This window comes from Panthera pardus, unplaced genomic scaffold, assembly GCF_024362965.1.
Source record: "Panthera pardus isolate Hobbes unplaced genomic scaffold, ASM2436296v1 HiC_scaffold_7, whole genome shotgun sequence".
NCBI classification, from domain to species: domain Eukaryota; kingdom Metazoa; phylum Chordata; class Mammalia; order Carnivora; family Felidae; genus Panthera; species Panthera pardus.
In genome coordinates, this window is record NW_026527002.1 from 52122045 (window position 1) to 52140905 (window position 18861).

Genomic DNA, 18861 nt, shown 5'->3' on the forward strand with positions numbered 1-18861 from the left:
AGCCTGAAAACCTTGGCTCACCCATGAAGTCACTGGGAGCCAGCCGGCTTGCATTTGCAAACACTGCCTCCCTCCCACCCCCACCCCTGAGCAAAAGGTAAACACACAAATGCCCCCCTAAGGAACTCTAAGTCAGCTGCAGTGCAGAACGGAAAAGGCTCTGTGCAATTAGAAACTGAAAGCAATCACTTACTTTTTGCAGCCACTGAGTATAATTTTCCATCACATGCTCCAGATGTTGAAGTTTCTGGGAAGAGAAATCCGGTTCCACGTGTGGAGCATCTCTCTGCAGAGCGTTTGTGCTGTACTGGTCTGTCGTACTCTCACGACAGTTCCCGTCGTGTTCTGGAAGAATGAAAGTGTAGGCACACTGCCCATGTTGAATCCGGTTATATCTTCTCCCACCGTTTTCTGGACTTCGCCGCTGGTTGCTGCACCCTATGTGAGTCAGAATGGCAGCGAGGAAAGCAAAGGAAAGGAAAACTGTCATTGTACTGCCAGCTCTCTCCTTCTGTGCCTCTCGCAAAAACTTGCTCCTTTCTTCTGACCTTTAAACTAGTCTTTATTTTAGGTAAAACTGCTTGTTTGTTTGACTTTATCCCCCTCAGAGAAAACTTTTGAAAAAGAATCACAGAAAACTAGCCATTTGTTAGCTTTGTTCTAAAATGTTAGTTTTTTTTTTTTTATTTCACTATAATGGTAGTTTCCTTGAGATATTTATTGCATAGTAGCTGAGATTTATTGTTTCCTCTCTGTGTGACCGTTCAGCGTAGAGCCTGCCTGAGTCAGCTGCGTGTACATATTCTAGACCCTTTCCCCTACCCTATCTGCAGCAGATCTGCTATTTTCTCCCAGACCTCAGTGAGTTTTATTAAGGTTGCACATCCAAGCCGAGCTGGAAGCAGGCAGCCTTTCACAAGATGACTTGACAGGAATGCATGAGTGTGCCCCTATGCTAAGGGTGGCTGATGGCTTGGAGCAGCGGATCGTCTTACAAATTGGCTAGATGCGCACGACCTCGATCATGTACAGCCCTCCCGCCCCCTTCCGCAGACAATTGCCTCCAGCCTTTAGAAGATCCCGGGCAAATCAATAAATAGAGCAGTCCACCTTAATACACTTTTGCTGTGCATGCTGACCTACTAAAACCTAGCAAACTAGCACTAGGTTTTTAAAGTTAGTATGTAATCGGGGAACTCTAAGAAGAAACATTAGCATAATGTCCAGTAAAATAATTTTTGATAATGAATGATGTCTGTATAAATATTTTACAAAATTATCCTTGACTCTGGGAAAAAGAATTTAAAAACATTTTTAGAGATGGTATTCTCTCCTTGTATTCACTCAGACTTTTAGGAGTTGGAGACAGTTATCAGGGAGGGTCAAATTAGCAAAACAAATTTTCATAACTTGTCACTCAAAGGAATGTAGATAGCATGTGCATATTAAGCAGAATAATCTGAGTATTTAGATTTCTGAGATAAGAATTTTAAATGAAACTATACCCCTGATCAGAACGCAGCCCTGTGTGCTCTGTGTATACAAATTGAGCAACTTTCTTACAAAAACAGTGTGGTTACAATTTAAAACAGTGGCCAGAGAATTATTAATTCCTGTGGTACGTCCTAAGCACAGATTTCACAAGGACCTCTTTGGTGTTGCTATGGCTATCTTTAACACTGGTATGGAAGTTCGCCATAAAGTCTCCTGTGACTACACAGAAAAACTATCTGAGAATAAACATATATCAGGTGTGTCAATGGGCCAGCAAAGGGCTGTCTGGGAGAAATCTGTTTCCATTAAGAAACAAAAATTATCAGAAGGTAATTTCCCAAATGTAGGGTGTAAACATTTGAACAAAAGGATCAGTAAAACATAAAGAACAGGGTATAATTATAGAATTAAGGTTATGGCACTGAAATCTTTACTAAGTATGTGCAGAAAACAGGAATTACGAGCAGGGGCTTTCATCAAGAACTGGGAGGGATTTTCAGGAATGGAGCTTCTCAACGGCTGTCATGGCATAAAAACAGAAGCCACAGATGTTGACTCTTGTGTCCTCAAGGTACAGGTCAGTGGGTAAAGGGCAATAAGATTAGAGATTGGTGTGTAGGGAAAAGTTAGAGGAGAGGGCAAAACAAATTCCAGGAAAAAAATGTGATTTACTTAGGAGAAAAATATCGTGCCCAGATTTATCAGTCTTTCTCATAGCAAATAACAAATTTCTGATCTGACAGAAATGGAAGCAAATAATACCAAATATAGCAATAAAGCCCTTGAACTGCCTTTGCAGCTTCCTCCTTCTGTCGCATGTCTCTTTGTTGGCTGATATGTCACTCATGTGCACTAATAATAATGACATTTATTAAGAGCTTAATATTTTCCACGTTGGTATTAAGCACTCCTTACATACGATCTCATTTAATTATCCCAATGAATCTGAAACATGGATATTATGTTTAATCCCATTTTACTGATGGGAAACCTAAGTCATAGCAAACCTAATTGGTCACAGCTCACATAGCCAGCCAGGGATGGTGCCAGTATGTCAAATCTAGTGAACCGATTCCAAGCCAGCCAAAAGGCTTCCAAAGGGCTCCAGCTGCACTGATTCACAGCCCTAAAGCAGACTAAGTGATGGTACTGAGAAGTAAAACAACTGATTAAAAACCAGTTTATAGCACCAAAGTGATTTAATCCTTCTTCTGTACCCAAAAAAAAAAGAAACAAGAGTGACAGGTAACCTGTGCAGTAGAGTTTTTAAGGGCTCACAAGGACAAAGTAAACTGGCAGATAGTCTAAAATCATTTTCCAAGTCTAAAATCATTTTCCAACATTGATGCTTTGAAAATTATTCCTGGAAAAAAGAGAATCCAAAACCAACACCTTAAGTGATTCATTAAGAACTAAATACAGCTGAAAATCAGCAAAAGATACAAGAGTGAGTGGTGAGGCTTCTATTAAAGTGTTCCTGTGTTTTTTAACAGCCAAGACTTACAATTCTGTTTCTCTATGTAGAGTGTGAGTGTGTGTGTGTGTGTGTGTGTGTGTGTGTGTAAGTTTCTGTGAATCTACACATGCTTGTTCATATACACTTTTCCAATCTGAAGAAATGTAATGAAGGAATGCACACTTTCCTGAGGGAAGAGTACACAACTAGGAAAGGGAGGCTTGAAAAGCAAGTACTTAAAAGGAGGGAGGAGACAGAGAGACAGAGACATTGATTTCTTTCTTTTCCAGAAAAAGAAAGAAAGAAAGAAAGAAAGAGAGAGAGAGAGAAAGAAAGAAAGAAAGAAAGAAAGAAAGAAAGAAAGAAAGAAAGAACAGACATGACACTGCAAGTAGTAATGTCAATCTGGGGGCGGGGGCGGGGGGGAAGGTCTCAAGATAATTTTAATCAGCTGGAAAACACAGGGACATGTACAATGAACTCCTGTTTGGGGACTTCAGTTGAGGAACACTGGGTGCATTTGAGGATCCTTATGAGATGCTAAGGACAATATTCTTCCAAGGACGTGAACCTAACCAACAGCAATACTGTGGGTCGCTGTTGCTGACTATTCAGCCATTTAGGAGACTTCAGAATTTAAGAAGTAATATGAAAAACAACCCATGTTAAAAAAATATATTCCTCTGCCATACCTACAAAAAGGTTTAAAAAAAAGTTCTAAAGAACTAAATAATTGTATTCAGTTGAATACTGAGGTAGCTTGATCTTGAAAGCTTTGTATCCTTGCATTTTATTTGCATTATTAGAGCTCTAGAATAAGGAGGTTTATGCTTTAAATTTCTGATCTCTTATCTGTAATAGTCCTAGTAAACATTAGCCTCATCCAGAAATTTCCAGTGGGGCAGGGAACACCATTTACATGGAAACTTGATGGCCCTAAATCTGTCCTAACAACTAGTCACCGTTACTTCCTTCGGGAACCTTTCTTAATTTCTCCAGGCTTAATAAGTGATTCTGATGTGTTTCAATAACCTTTTTTCATATCTCCATAATGGCACTTTTTACACAGCTTTCTAATTATGTCTTTTTTGGCTTATTCCCCTCTCTAGCTGTGAGCTCATAAAGTAATCTCTTTCATCACTGATTTCCCAGCACTTACTATGCACTTTGGTTGAAGGAATGAAAGAACAAATGAAAGAGTGAATGAGCTAACTCAATTACTTCTGTTACATTTTGAAGGTGCGGGTGAGTCTGCCTAGAATTGGGATGAAGCCAAACTTGCTCTAAAGAATGAGTTAGATATAATAACATGGCACAATAAAAATGCACAACATTTTTTAATCCATAACAAATTAATTTCCTCATTTAACAATTACAGCACCCCCGTAATTATGTATTATTATTTCCATCTTGCAGATGAGAAAGATTGTGGCACATACAGGTTAATTACCCAAGATCTATGATCTCTTATGTGGCAGAGCAAGATACTCAATTTGATACTCAATCCATATATCTAGGGTGCACATTCATATCCCACTGAGCTATAATGCCTTCAACCATACTCAGGATTAGGAAACAAGGAAGAAAGGATTTCTTAAATTTAGGGGACAGGAACAACATGGCATTTATAACTGAGATGAGTCTCCTCCTCCTCTTAACCATGGCCATCATGGATTCATGTTATAATCTTCCAAAACAGAGCTAATATTAAGCAAAGATGCACCAGTATGGTTGTCCCATCCACTAACAAGCATCCAATCTGATTGTTCAGATTATACTTAGGATCAATTCTGAATGGTCTGACCTGTGCTATATCATTTGTTATATATATTACCCTAAAATAACATCAAACAATATAAAATAGAGTTTATTTCTCAAAAACACCATCGGGCACCTCTCAAGTTTTCATATAGATCCCTATGATGACAAAACGGGTGGGAAAGCATTCTCCTCCCTTGTATACTTAACACAATGTCATTCAGCACATATTCTGTGGATATATTCTTGAAATATATCCTATATTTGAAGGGCACCATATTTTATGACTCTGCTCTGGCACTTTCAGGGTTCAAGAATATCAGCAGGGCTATGGCAGTGGCAGCTATGTCTAAAAGGAAGAACTTGGCTGTAATCCCTGGAGGCAGAGCCAAGACCCCTTCACTCAACTATGTAAGCATCAAAGGTATCCACAACAGATGGAAATACCACAGGGGGCTAAAACAGAAAAACAAGAAGATGGAGAATATCACCTGGTGACTGATGGCACTTCATGAGTACATGTGAAATATCCACTGGTACCTCTCAAACAAATTGGAAAGACTGCAGAGAGATGGAGATACTGCAGTGGATGGGGTGAGGAAGATACTGCGGTGGGTGGAGAAATATAGGTAGGTGAAGAACGTAAAAACTATTATGTAAATATTTCCCTGCCTCTGACAAGAGAAATTTCTGGTTTGGTGGGTGTCTTGCTATCTAAATCAGTTTTTACCTGTAGCTACCTATACGTTGGAAAGAGCTCAGACATGATTAATTTATTCCACATAAGAAAGTAGAGAAGGGACTCAAGGGAAGATCTGGAAATAGAAAACTGGGAGCTAGAGAGGTTTGGAGAAGAGTCAGAAGAAAGAGGAAACCTGTGGCCGTGTGGCTATGAGAAACTTGGGAAGATACATCGAGTACAGAGTTTTACAGTACAATGATGTTTCCCGTGAGATAAAATCCCTCTTTCTCAGTAAAATGAATGGCTTTTGGGCAAGTGACTTCTTTGGCATGAGCGAGAAGAATCATTGGTCATATATGGAGCTAATATCTGGGTTAGACTTTTAATGTGAACACAAATAAAACAATTTATTTCATTTTGGTCTTTCACACTAGATTAGAGCCTTCCCAGAGCCTAGACTGTATCTATCCCCTTTTTCTGGCATACAGAATGCAACTAATAAATATTTGTGATCCAGCTGACTGTCTGACTGACTCATAATTCCTGATGATGAGATCTGAAGACATACAAGCATCACCCTCCCTTGTAGGTTTTCCTGTGTTCATCTTTACTAGGTTCCAAGACCCCACTTTCTGGAGAGTCGCATAAGAGATTCAGGATCCATATATTTCAAAGCAAATTCCAGAAATGAAATCGCAGCAAAAACAGTACCCACCAGTCCCAGTCACCCACAGACTATGGTTGAAAACCATTCAAGAAACATTGTAGAAATACCTTCCAGTGTGAGGTTACTTGTTAATTCTACAAGAGATAACTTCTACAAGTACCCAAGTCATAAAAGAAAACAAACAGCTGGAGACTGTAACAAGTAGAAATACAGATGCCAACATTCCCCTCATACCAGAATGGAGAAAGATTTCCATCGGAGACCCAGTGAGATGAGATTTTATTATGGGAAAAAGCATACAAACCACTTTGTATTTATTAACTGCCTCCTTTCTTCTTTTTTTCCCTATAGAAATCTTGATTCCTAGATGAGAAAAAAATGCAAAGGTCTATCTCAACTTTTACAACTTCAGATAGAACACATATTTTACATCTTCTCAGAAACTCAGAAAGAATATGATTGGAAATGAATGGCTGGAATCACCATGTGATGAATCATGTACCAAATGGCACGTGGATGGTGACTAATCCTTGAAGCCAAAGCTGATAAATGACTTCCACTGAACAGTGACTGGAAGATACAAGACTTTCTGTGATTCTGTTATTCTGTCTGTGATTAGAGAGTTGTGACAACCTCTGCTCATCAGAGGTTGGATGAACTGTTCTGTAGTGGTTAAGGTGGGAGGCAAATTGCTTTTTTGTTTTTGCTTATTTCCTGTTTATGCTATTTAACAAAATTGAATCACATCGGATAAGACATTTAATTATTCTAAGCTTAATTTCCTTACCCAGAAAATGAGGATAATAATACAGTATCACTTTTATAAGGGAGATGTGAAGATTAAACATAATAATGGATATAAAGTACTCAACACATGTCTAGAGCATATCAAGCGCTTCTAATGTTGTTACTGTTTCTAAATTTGAATTTTCTTCCTTGTGCTCAAAAATGATCCTTTTAAACTTGTTTTGTTGAATGTTATGATTACATTTACCTAACTCCATTCCCTATAATTTCATCTTCTCCATTGTTTTAAATTGCTTCTGAACCTCTTAAAAATCACATTTAAGTGATTCATATGAGAAGGTGACCACATTCACAACACATCAACAGCTTTGGTTTCCTTGAGGGCAGGGACTAATGTTTTCTTCCTCACTGCTGCATCATCACCACCTGGAACAGTGAGTGCCTGACACATAACTGGTGTTCAAGAAATATTTGTTGAATGAATGAAATGAGTTGGAAATAATTTAGTAAGACTATACTATTCTACAGAGACATCTAGTAGGGAAGACACACATATAAACCAGTCACTTGGTAGTGTGATGAGAAGTTTATTCCCTGGGAACCATGGGAGCAATGTGGATGCCATTTAAGGCCTCATCACTAAGACTTGTTATCAGATTCATTTCCGGCCAATTCAACTAGATGACCTTATTTTCATGACTTCTTTTATGACTAGACTTGTGGCATATATCTCTCCATTCTGTTTCCTAGGATAAGGAGATAAAGCAGCAAGTGTTTGCCTCTGATAAAATGAAAAAGAACTGAAAAACTCTACTATTAATCTTATAAGAAATATATAGCCTGGCATGACTTGTACATAAGCAAAGGAAATCTTTTTTTCTCTATTTTTTCTTCAATACTAATTTTTCTTCCCCTTGGGCTCTAATCAGATTAGGAATTTGGCAATTAAATTAGAAAATAAATTCTAGTGGTATATAAAACTTGTAAAAATAGAATGGCCTAATCAGCCTCTTCAAACATTATAGGCAATGGCCCGTCCTTTCAATGTTAACCTTAAATGAAGTACCCATTAAATCTGAACTGTTTTTATTTTCTTTTTCATTGAATATGTGCTTTGATTCTTTCTTCTTTATCCTCCTCTTACAGTTAGTAAAAATCTTGAAAGAGAGAATTGGGGCAAATAAAGAAAGGCTGGATTACCACCAGTAATAACTGAAAAATTGGAAAAGATTGTCATAACCATTTTATTCTCTATAGGTAAGTATTCCTTTTACTTGTGATATATGCAGATGGATCATTTTTAATTCCAGAGGCACAAAACCTGAATATTTAGCAAAATGTGTCCCAAATTTGTATCACATTCTCCCTCAGTGTATTTATCAAAAAAGCATACATGCCCTTTGTACTATTATTTACCTAATAGTTTCCTTAACTCAAATTTTAAGTTTTCTGTGTATCCTAGATTTATCTTAAACAAGAGTATCTGGAAAACCAATCACAGGTGCTTTTTCCTAATGTATATTAAAATAAATACAGAATATTAAAATGAATGTCCACAAACCACCTGCCAAATATTTTATATCCTCAGTGGAATGTGTACCACACTTTGGGAGACGTTACTTAGAGCTGTCAACAGTAGGGTACTCTTTCTTTGTGCAATGAGTGAAGTAATACCTCCTGTCAACTGCAGCTACTGCAGTTCCTCAGGATCAGTTTGCATCATGCCCCGAGTGTTTGGGGATCGTTCCCATTTTTCAGCCAAATCTGAAACATGAAAAAGGTTTGGAAACAGAGGCTTCTGTACTTACACTGCCAGAGAGCACATGAAAGACTTCCCTACATCTCAAGCTGGAAGTCATGGCAAAGGGCTGGCAGCAGCCCTAAATGGGATGCTCTCCACTAACAAAAATGTCCAACTGGAGGCCTGAAATTGAGACTAATGATTGACCAGGAATTTCAACAGCTCTTCTCATGATTCTGTCAAGGGAAAAAATAGTGAGGTTATTTAGTGTCTGAAGAGTAAATCTTCACTCCTTTTTTTGTCTTGTTTTTGGATGAGTGTTGGGGAAATAGTAAACAAATTTCTCCTCAAGAGTTGCATTCCCCTTGAAGAATTTACATTCCTTCCTGACATCCCTTAAGGAGCCATAAAAACACATCAGTTTAAAAGAGGGAAAGGAGAGTTAATATTTAAAGAAGCAGTTAAGAATAGTTAATAATAGCTAACATTTGAATACCTATGATATGTCCAGGACCGTGCTAATCATTGTACCTGTATTATCTGTTCTGTTAACAATCACAAAAACTCAGTATGTAGGAACTTTTATTACCATCATTTCACAGAGAACATAACAAGCATGGAAACTTCAATCAGGACTCAATCCCAGGGTTTTCTGATTCCCAAAGTAAAGCTTTTAACCATATATATATACATATATATATATATATATATGTATATATATAACCATATATACTATATATACCATATATACTATATATACCATATATAATATATATATATATCCATATATATGTATATATATCCAAAAATCAGGAAGATGATTATATCTGGGAATCCAAATGAGCAGGTGCTCTCAAAGGACTTACAGAAGGTTTGCATATATATATATATATATATATATATATATATATATATATATCTCCATATACATATGTATATATCTCCATATATATATATATATATATATATATATATATATATATATATATATATATGCAAACCTTCTGTAAGTCCTTTGAGAGCACCTGCTCATTTGGATTCCCAGATATAATCATCTTCCTGATTTTTAGCATATATTTTTCCCTATTTGCTTTATCAGAAGAAGCACAGAACTTTATAACCAATTACACCATAGGAAAGTTATAATTGTTGAAAATGAAATCTATTGATAAAAGTTAACAATTGTATTTACTGTAAGTCAATCACTTTACATACATTATCAAATTTAACCCTCAAATTATCTGTGATGTGCTTGTTTTCACAGATGAAGAAACTAAAGCTTTAGAAACTAAAGCTTTAGAAAATAAGAAACTTGGCCCAGGTTACACAGAAGAAGTGGCATTTTAACCAGTCCATCTGACTTTAGGGCCCAATCATCTTAATACACTAAAAAGAAAAAAAATTAAAATAAGTGGGAAAAAAAAAACATTTACAAGGCATTTATATGGAGGATGTTATTAGCCAGTTGTATTCTTATCTTCACTGAATAAAAAAGATATTATTAATTCATTGTCCTCAAAGTTGAATTCTGGGCTGGCAGCAACAGCATCACCAGGGATCTTGTTCACAATGCAAAATCCCAGGTCCCATCCAGAACTATTGAATCAGAAACTGGAGTATGGGACACAGCTTCTTTTTAACAAGCCTCACAGGTAATTCTGGTGCTCATCCACTGGTTTAATTCTTTAATTCCTTACCCTAGCAGAACCTTAGGATCACTTGAGAATTTTACACAAACAAGATACTTGGGCTTGTTCCTAGAGATTCTGATTCACTTGATCTGGGGTACAGCATAGACAAGGACCTTCAGGTGGGGGGCACCTGGGTGGCTCAGTCCATTAAGTTCAGGTCATGATCTCATGGTTTGTGAGTTCGAACCCCATGTCAGGCTCTGCGCTGACAGCTCAGAACCTGGAGCCTGCTTCAGATTCTGTGTCTCCCTCTCTTTCTGCCTCTCCCCCACTTGCACTCTGTCTTTCCAAAAACTCACGTTACAAAAATTAAAGGGAATTTTTTTTTTTCAATGTAACAGGTGGTTTAGTGTATATAGCCATGGTGAGAACCAATGGCTTGACTGAAAGAGCTAACCAAGAAAAAAATGCTGGGTTGTTTCCAGACAATAGTAAAATGACTTAGATATGCCTAAAAACATTTCTGGAGGGTTCTTTAATTCTAGGATTATGAAACAATGACCTTGGTGCCTAAAAGTGTTATATATTTAATTTCCGGAGCATTTCAGGACACAAAGATGACCACAGATTAAATAAACCAGAACCAAGAGATTAAGTACCTCCACGGTTCATATTGTTTTGCTGTTTTTGAAGTAATTTATCTCCTAAATTTCTTTTAAAATCTTTAAGGAATAAAATATTTATGTCTTGATCATTCTTGATCACAATTTTGACCCTTGTCTAATAATTTACAATTGCTGTTATGATGATATTTTGTTTCTGTTTACACAAAGCATTATTATTTGTCCCTCCCAAAATAAGCAGTCAATGCCTATATTCTAATCTCTAACTGCTCCAATATCTTATTTTTAATATGGGATGAATGAATGGGAAATCAGCAGTGAGAAGAAATTCTTCCTAAATAAATCACAGAGGGTTTAGAATTACTGGTTGTATCTTGTGATTATACTGCCTGCTTAGATTCTACATCTTCCATAAGAAAACCATGAGCTTTGGGAATAACTATTTTCTTGTATCAAAATGTACATCCTTACAATATTATAAGATTATATTAATATAAATTCTAAATATAAATTTATATTAATATAAATTCCACAAAAAGTAATGAAGCACTGATACATGCTACAACATGGATGAACCTCCAAAACATTATGCTATGTGAAAAATGTCAGAACAAAGGGTCACACGTTGTGATTCCATTTATAGAAAATACCCAAAATAGGTAAATCCACAGCAGAGCAATTAAGGAGATTACTGGTTTTCCAGGGGCTGCAGGTAAGGACAGGTAGGGAGCGACTGTTTAATGAGCATGGGTCTCCTTTCAAATTGATGAAATGTTTCGGACCTAGGTAGGGGTGATAGTGACACAATACTGTGAATGTACTAAATGCCAGTGAGTTGTATAATATATAATGGTTAATTTTAATGCTATGTGATTTCACCTCAATAAAAAAAAATAATTTTTTAATGTTTATTTATTTTTGAGAGAGAGAGAGACAGACACAGAGACAGAGGGTGATTGGGGAAGGGGCAGAGCGAGGAGACACAGAATCTGAAGTAGGCTCTAGGCTCTGAGCTATCAGCACAGAGCCTGACATGGGGCTCCAATCCATAGACCATGAAATCATGACCAGAGCATAAGTTGGACGCCTAACTGACTGAGCCACCCAGGCGCCCCAATACAAAAATAATTTTAACAATAATTGGCATCACATCCTAAAAAGCACTTTTGGCAACTGCATTTTCATTGGATTACCATGAGATGCATTGAAAACATGTATTTTTTAATTTTTATTTTGAAGAAATTTAATAGGAAACTAAAAAGGTGGTACAAGAAAGACCCATGTACTTTTCACTGTTTCTCCATTGTTTACATCTTACCAGTAATTATAATTATAGTATAATATAATCAGGAATTGGGCATTAGTACAATGTGCATATATAGTTCTGTATCATTTTATCACATATATAAAATCATATATCCACCACTACACTCAAGATACAGAAATATTCCACCACCACAAAGACTTCTCTCGTGCTATTCCTTTAAGTCATAGACTCTCTTCTTACCACTAATATGTTTTCCATCTCTAAATTTTTGTTATATAAAGAATGCTATATAGATGGAACTATGTAGTATGCTTTTTCTTGAGACTGGCTCTTTTTCATCCATCATAATGTCCTTGAGATCCATCCAAGTTTGTGTGTTCATTTCTTGTCATTACCAAGTAATATTCCATGGTATGGATGTACCATAGTGTTTAATCATAATCTATCAATGGACAATTTGATTGTTTCTACTTTGGGGTTATAACAGATAAAGCTGCTCTGAAAAACTGTGTACAGGCTTTTGTGTAGATACAAATTTCCACATCACGGCCATAATGCCCAAGAGCATGAATGCTGGATTCTATAGTAAAGGTTTATTTGGTTTTTTTAAGAACCTGCCCAACTGTCTATACTATTTTCCAATTCCATTAGCAGTATGTGAGAAGGTCACTTTTTCCATATCCTTGCCAAATGATAATTTGGCATTATCACTATTTCCTATTTTGGCTGTTCTAAGAGATGTGGAGTCATATCATAATCTAAGTTTACATCTCCCTAGTGGCCAGTGATATTAAATATTTCTGCATGTGCTTCTCTGCCATGGTACACCTTTGTCCTTGTCCATGAAATTTCTCTTCATGTCCCTGCCTGTTTTCTAGCTGGATTGTGTTTTTTTTTTAATATTGATTTTTAAGAGTTTACTATTTGTATTAAGAGTTTTAAAAATATATCCTAGGTATGAGTCCTTTGTCAGATAAATGGTTTACAAATATTTTCTCCTAGTGTGTAGTTTGTCTTTAAATTTCTTTCTTAATCAGGTCTTCACAGTACAATAGTTTCTAATTCTAATAAAGGCTAAATTATCTTATTTTTGAATGAATCATGTTTTTGATATATTAAGAAATCTTTACAAAGCTCTAGGTACTAAAGATTTTCTCCTGTTATCTTCAATTTATACTTTACATTTAAATGTATTGATGATTTTAAGTTATTTTTTTTCTATAACATATGAGGTATAGGTTGATTTTTGTTTTGTTTTGTTTTATTTTGAGGGGGGTTGCTTATGGAGTGCTTCAGTTCCACTTATTGAAAAGATTATTCTTCATACATTGAATTGCTTTTGCACCCTTAGAAAAATAAATCAATTGGTTGCATTTGTGTGGGTCTATTTCTAAGTTCTTTATTCTATACAATTGATCTATTTATCTCATTTTTCAACAGTATCACCACACAGTCCTGGTTTCTGCAGTGTATCATCATTTCCAAAATTCAGGTGGAGTGATTCCTTCTACTTTATTCTTCTTTAGAAAAAAAAAAAAAAAAGCTTAAGCTAGTCTAGCTCCTCTGCTTTTCTACATAAATTTTAGAGTAATTTTGTCTAAATCGACAAAAAAATCTTGCTAATATATTTACATGTGTATGCTAATTTGGGGAGAATTGACATGTTTCCTATTCTTTATCATATTGAGTCTTTCAATCTATGGATGTGATATGCCTCTCCATCTAAGATCTTTGATTTCTTTCATCAGTATTCTGTAGTTTTTCTGTACATACGGCCTGCATAAATTATTAAATTTATACCTATTTCACTTCTGAATGGTTACAAATGCTATTGTTTACTTAATCTTGATTTCTACATTTTTATTCACAGTGAATAGAAACATAATTAATTTTTTTAAGTGTTTATTTATTTTTGAGAAAGAGACAGAGTGTGAGCAGGGGAAGGACAGACAGAGGGAGATACAGAATCCGAAGCAGGCTCCAAGCTCTGAGCTGTCAGCACAAAGCCTGACGCAGGGGTCAAACCCACGAACCGTGAGATCATGACCTGAGCCAAAGTCAGATGCTCAACCAACTGAGCCACCCAGGGGCCCTGAAACATAATTGAGTTTTGAATGCTTATTTATATCCTGTAGACTTCTTTAACTCACTTATTAGTTCTAGAAGGTTTTGTTTTTGTTTTTGTAGATTCCTTGGATTTTGTACATAGGCAATCATATTACCTGCAAACAGGAATGATTTTCTTCCATTTCAATTTATATGTCTTTTACTTTCATTTCTAGCCTTATTTTCCTGGCTAAAACTTCTCCACAATTTCTTCCATAAATTAAAAGAGAAGGGGCAGTTTTCAAACTGAAAAGGGTAGTTTCAAAAATAAAAACTACAGACAAGTATCACTCATGAATATACAGGCAAAAAAACTTCTTAGCAAAATGTTAGAAAACAGAATCCACACAAATAACATGAACAAGTGAGGTTTATTTCAAGGATACAAGGCTGATTCAATATTTGAATATCAGTCAATGTAATCCACCATATTAATAGGCTAAAGAAGAAAAATCACCTGATCATATCAACTGATATAGAAAAAAATATATCTGACAAAATGTAACATCCATTCATGATAAAAACCCTCAGAAAAACTAGGAATAGAGGGGATCATATTCAACTTGATAAAATATGAAAATAATAAACTATAGCTCAAATTAAATCAAATGAGGTGTGTTATCTATTCCCTTTTATGTATCACGCACTAATATATGTGTTGAGAATCCACTATGTCACTATACATATGTTAATAACCAGTAAATTTCATTACTTAACACATAGTAAAGTCCACAAGAAAGATTATGCATTCTACAATGAATCCATGGGCAAACTGATTCAAAATGTGTTTCATCCCTTGATCTGGAAAGTCTACCTTAGAAACAAGGTCAGATCCTTGTGTTTTTATCTCTACCCTTTCATTCATTCAAAAAATTCAATATCAATATCCAATATACAATTCAACATCCAATATTCAAAAAATATTCATTAAAGCTATACTGTATGACTACACTGCTCTAGGTGTTGGGGGCAAAATAGTGAAACAAACTTTCCTGACACTGTGCTAAATTATTAATATATACCACACTGCATACTATATAATGATTAATATTATGAAAAAAATTAAATAGGAAAGTAAGAGAGGGAATACTGTGATGATGGTGGTAGTGGTGTTAAATAGGATGGTCAGGAAAGACCTCACTGAAAAGGTGATACATTGGCAAGTATTTAAGGATATCAGTACGTTGGGCAGAAATGTCCCTCTCTCAAAGATGTCCACATCCTAATCCCTGGAACTTGTGAATATGTTATCTTACATGGCAAAAGGAACTTTGCAGATATTAATAAGGTCACCAACTGTGAGATGGAGAGATTATCTGGGTAGGCCTAATCTAATCACATTTAAAAATCAAAGCATCACACTTAAAATCAAAGCATCTTTCCCAGTTAGGATCAGAAGGAGATATGACTATAGAAGAAAGGTCACAGGGATACAATCATTTTTGCTCTGAAAAAAACCAGAAAGAGTATCACAAGTCAATGAAGGTGGGTAGCCTCTAGAGGCTGGAAAAGGCAAGTAAATAGATTCTCCTCTAGAGCTTTCAAAAAAGAACACAGATCTCTGAACACTTTGATTTTAGCCCAATCAGCCCGTGTCTGACTTTTTTTAAAATTTTTTTAACGTTTATTTATTATTGAGAGACAGAGAGACACAGAGTGTGAGCAGGGGAGGGGTAGAGAGAGGGGAAGACACAGAATCTGAAGCAGGCTCCAGGCTCTGAGCTGTCAGCACAGAGCCCAATGTGGGGCTAGAACTCACGAACTGTGAGATCATGACCCAAGCCGATGTCAGTCACCTAACCAACTGAGCCACCCAGCTGCCCTGACTTTTGACCTACAAAATGATAATAAATTTGTGTTGCTTTAAACCACTAAGTTTGTGGTAGTCTGTTATAGCAGCAATAGATAACAATACAGCAAGGGAGTGTGCTAATTGGTCAAGGAGCAATGGGGAAGCTGTTGAGTTTGAAAAAGAACAGTAATAAAAGATAGGTCAGAGTGGAAGTAAAAGATCATGGAGGACCTTGGTGGCCAGTGTAATGTTTGTTTTTCTTCTGAAATGGGAAGCCACCGTTAATTTTTGAACAGAAGAATATGATCTCTCTGTAAGGGGGAAGGACAAAATCCTAGAGCCTCTGAGGTCTCTGAGGAGGCTCCTTCAGTAACCTAAATGACAGTGGCTTCAATAAGGGCAGTGGCTATGAAAATGAGAAGCAGTCAGGCAAATATTTTGAAGGTAGAGCAAAAAGGATTTCCTGGTGGCTTATACGTTGAGTGTGAGAGATATCTCAAGGTTTTGGCCTAAGTAAATAGAAATATGAGTATTGTTAATGAGAAGATTATGAGATAGAGAAAACTATGAACAGAATAGGACCTTAGTTTCAGACACATGAAACCTGAGATACTTATTGAAGAAACACAGCTAGTAAGCAGTTGGATACATGACTCTAGAGTTAGGGGAATGGTCCAAAATGGAGACATAAATCTAGATATCTTCAGGGAGCCTGAAGATGGTACTGGAAGTCGTAAGAGTAGGCACAATCACCAAGGGAGTAAGGGTAGATAGGAAAGAGAAAAGTTCTAACAATTTGACTCTGAAGATCCCTAGTGTTAAGAAATTAGGAATATGGGAAGGACTCAGCAAAGGAGTCTGGAAACCAAGTGAAGTATGTATTTCAAGGAGGAAGGTGATCAATTATGACAAATGTAGCTTTTAGGTCAAATAATATGAGGACTGAGACTTGAGCAATAGCTTAAGCAACATGTCGGTAGTAGATGCCCTTTGAAAAGAGCAGTTTCAGAATGGTAGGGATGTAGGATGCTGATCCTGATCATATTTGGCTTAAGAAAGACTAAAAGGTAAAGAATTAGCACTGGCAAATGATGATGATGACCTTCTCAAGGAGATCTGCTGTACATAGCAACAACATCAATCTCAGAGGAGGCACCCATAAAAGCATATGAAAGGTTTAGCACTGCATTTTCTGCTAATGTTACGGGAAAATGAAAACACAAGATTTAAATCTCCAGCCCTGGTGTGAAACATGCTAACCTGTACACACTGACCTTATGTAGATACTGCCTTTGGTCTTTTTTTTATACCTTATTATGCCTGTAGAGTTACTGAAACAGTATCTTTGAACTTACCAATAAACTCTCCTATACTGTCTTGCACAAATAAAAAATCTTTAAGAAGCACTGTTGCCAAAAAGTAAGTCTAACTATTGACATATGAATGCAATATAACTCTTTTTCTTGGCTTGATAAGATTTTTTTTAAGTGAGTTACTTTTTCATGGCAAAATGTTGTAGTTTCTTATTAAAAGGAGCAATGACTAGCAGCAGGAGATTTATGCTTGCAAAGGTGTATGTGTTCTTTGTTTCACTTTTTTTCCCTTAAGTATTGTAAGTTTTTCCCTCTTTGACCACTTGTAGGGGCAAATCTCCTGAGTGGTATGAAATGACTTGGTAATATCTTTAGAAATAAAAGAAAAAATCTGTTGTTTTGGGATTTTCTAGCAATAATATCTAGAGAATTATTTTTCTTCTGGGTTTATATACACCTTTCCTTAAGACTGTTTCCTCTATATGGGAGATAATCACATTTCTTTCCCAATTCCTTCATCCAAACATGGCATAAAAAGGTATTGATGAGGGGTGCCTGGGTGGCTCAGTCGGTTAAGCGGCCGACTTCGGCTCAGGTCATGATCTCGCGGTCCGTGAGTTCGAGCCCTGCGTCAGGCTCTGTGCTGATAGCTCAGAGCCTGGAGCCTGTTTCAGATTCTGTGTCTCCCTCTCTCTGACCCTCCCCCATTCATGCTCTGTCTCTCTCTGTCTCAAAAATAAATAAACATTAAAAAAAATTAAAAAAAAAAAGGTATTGATGAGTAAGTCAAAGGTTATTTTTACCTGAGGAGCATGATAGAAGGGAAACATAATCGGACTTGGCACTTTAGGACGTATGGTCTCAAAAAATATTCCTACCTGGACAAATTTAGTATTTGAGCAAGGGGGCTAAATGGATGATGGGCATTAAGGAGGGCACTTGTTGAGGTGAGCACTGGCTGTTATATGTCAGTGATGAATCACTAAATTCTACTTCTGAAACCATTATTACACTATATGTTAACTAAGTGGGATTTAAATAAAATTTTTAAAAAAGGAAAAATAAATTGAATTAGAAATATAAAATCAATATAAGTTTTACATTAAAAAATAAATGAGAAGAAAACATACTTTTAGGTTATGAAAGCCTTTCCTAACTTAAAATCTAGAATCCAGTTTAAAATTTTTCTTAATTGTTTGTTAAAAACACATTCTTATACCTCTGTCTTCCACTCTGACAAAAAGATCCCTTTTCTTTTCGATCTTCAGCCATTGCTAAACTGTTACCTATCTGTCCTTGTACTGTTTCCTGGATGCCATATCCTGTAACCTTGTGCTGTGACCTCAGCATGACAGCTGTTGCGATGATTTTGGCTGAGGCTGTTGCAATTACTCACCCAAAGCAGTAGACTGTTGGCTCCTTACACCTACTGTATGCCTGCTGCTCCTGCCTGTTGGCCTTCTGATAGGTTAAGTTGCTCTGTCAACTTTACTAGGTAAAAGGTCCTGTGGGAGGCTTGCTCTGTACAGATCGACTGCATAATGTTACATCTCTGCAGCAAAAGAGCAAATATTACTGTCCTGA

General features: G+C 36.4%; 1 protein-coding gene and 1 long non-coding RNA gene across 8 annotated transcripts in view; one reads left to right on the forward strand and one right to left on the reverse strand.

Moving 5' to 3' along the window:
* Window positions 1-18861, reverse strand: part of ANGPT1 (angiopoietin 1) — a 363665-nt gene that overhangs the window by 240306 nt on the left and 104498 nt on the right. For 2 of the 7 annotated variants that reach the window (XM_053896598.1, XM_053896597.1), the window contains exon 3: window positions 194-438. In XM_053896598.1, coding sequence (XP_053752573.1) covers window positions 194-223 — 30 coding nt within the window. In that variant the 5' untranslated portion in view covers window positions 224-438. Of the gene's footprint in view, window positions 1-193; window positions 990-18861 lie in introns of those variants that run through there. The other 5 variants (XM_053896599.1, XM_053896600.1, XM_019467859.2 and 2 more) reach the window with 5 other exon arrangements.
* On the forward strand, window positions 3317-13603 carry LOC109277941 (uncharacterized). Its single transcript, XR_002085408.2, has 3 exons — window positions 3317-5337; window positions 7951-8061; window positions 13507-13603. It is a non-coding gene; the product is annotated as an uncharacterized LOC109277941 (long non-coding RNA).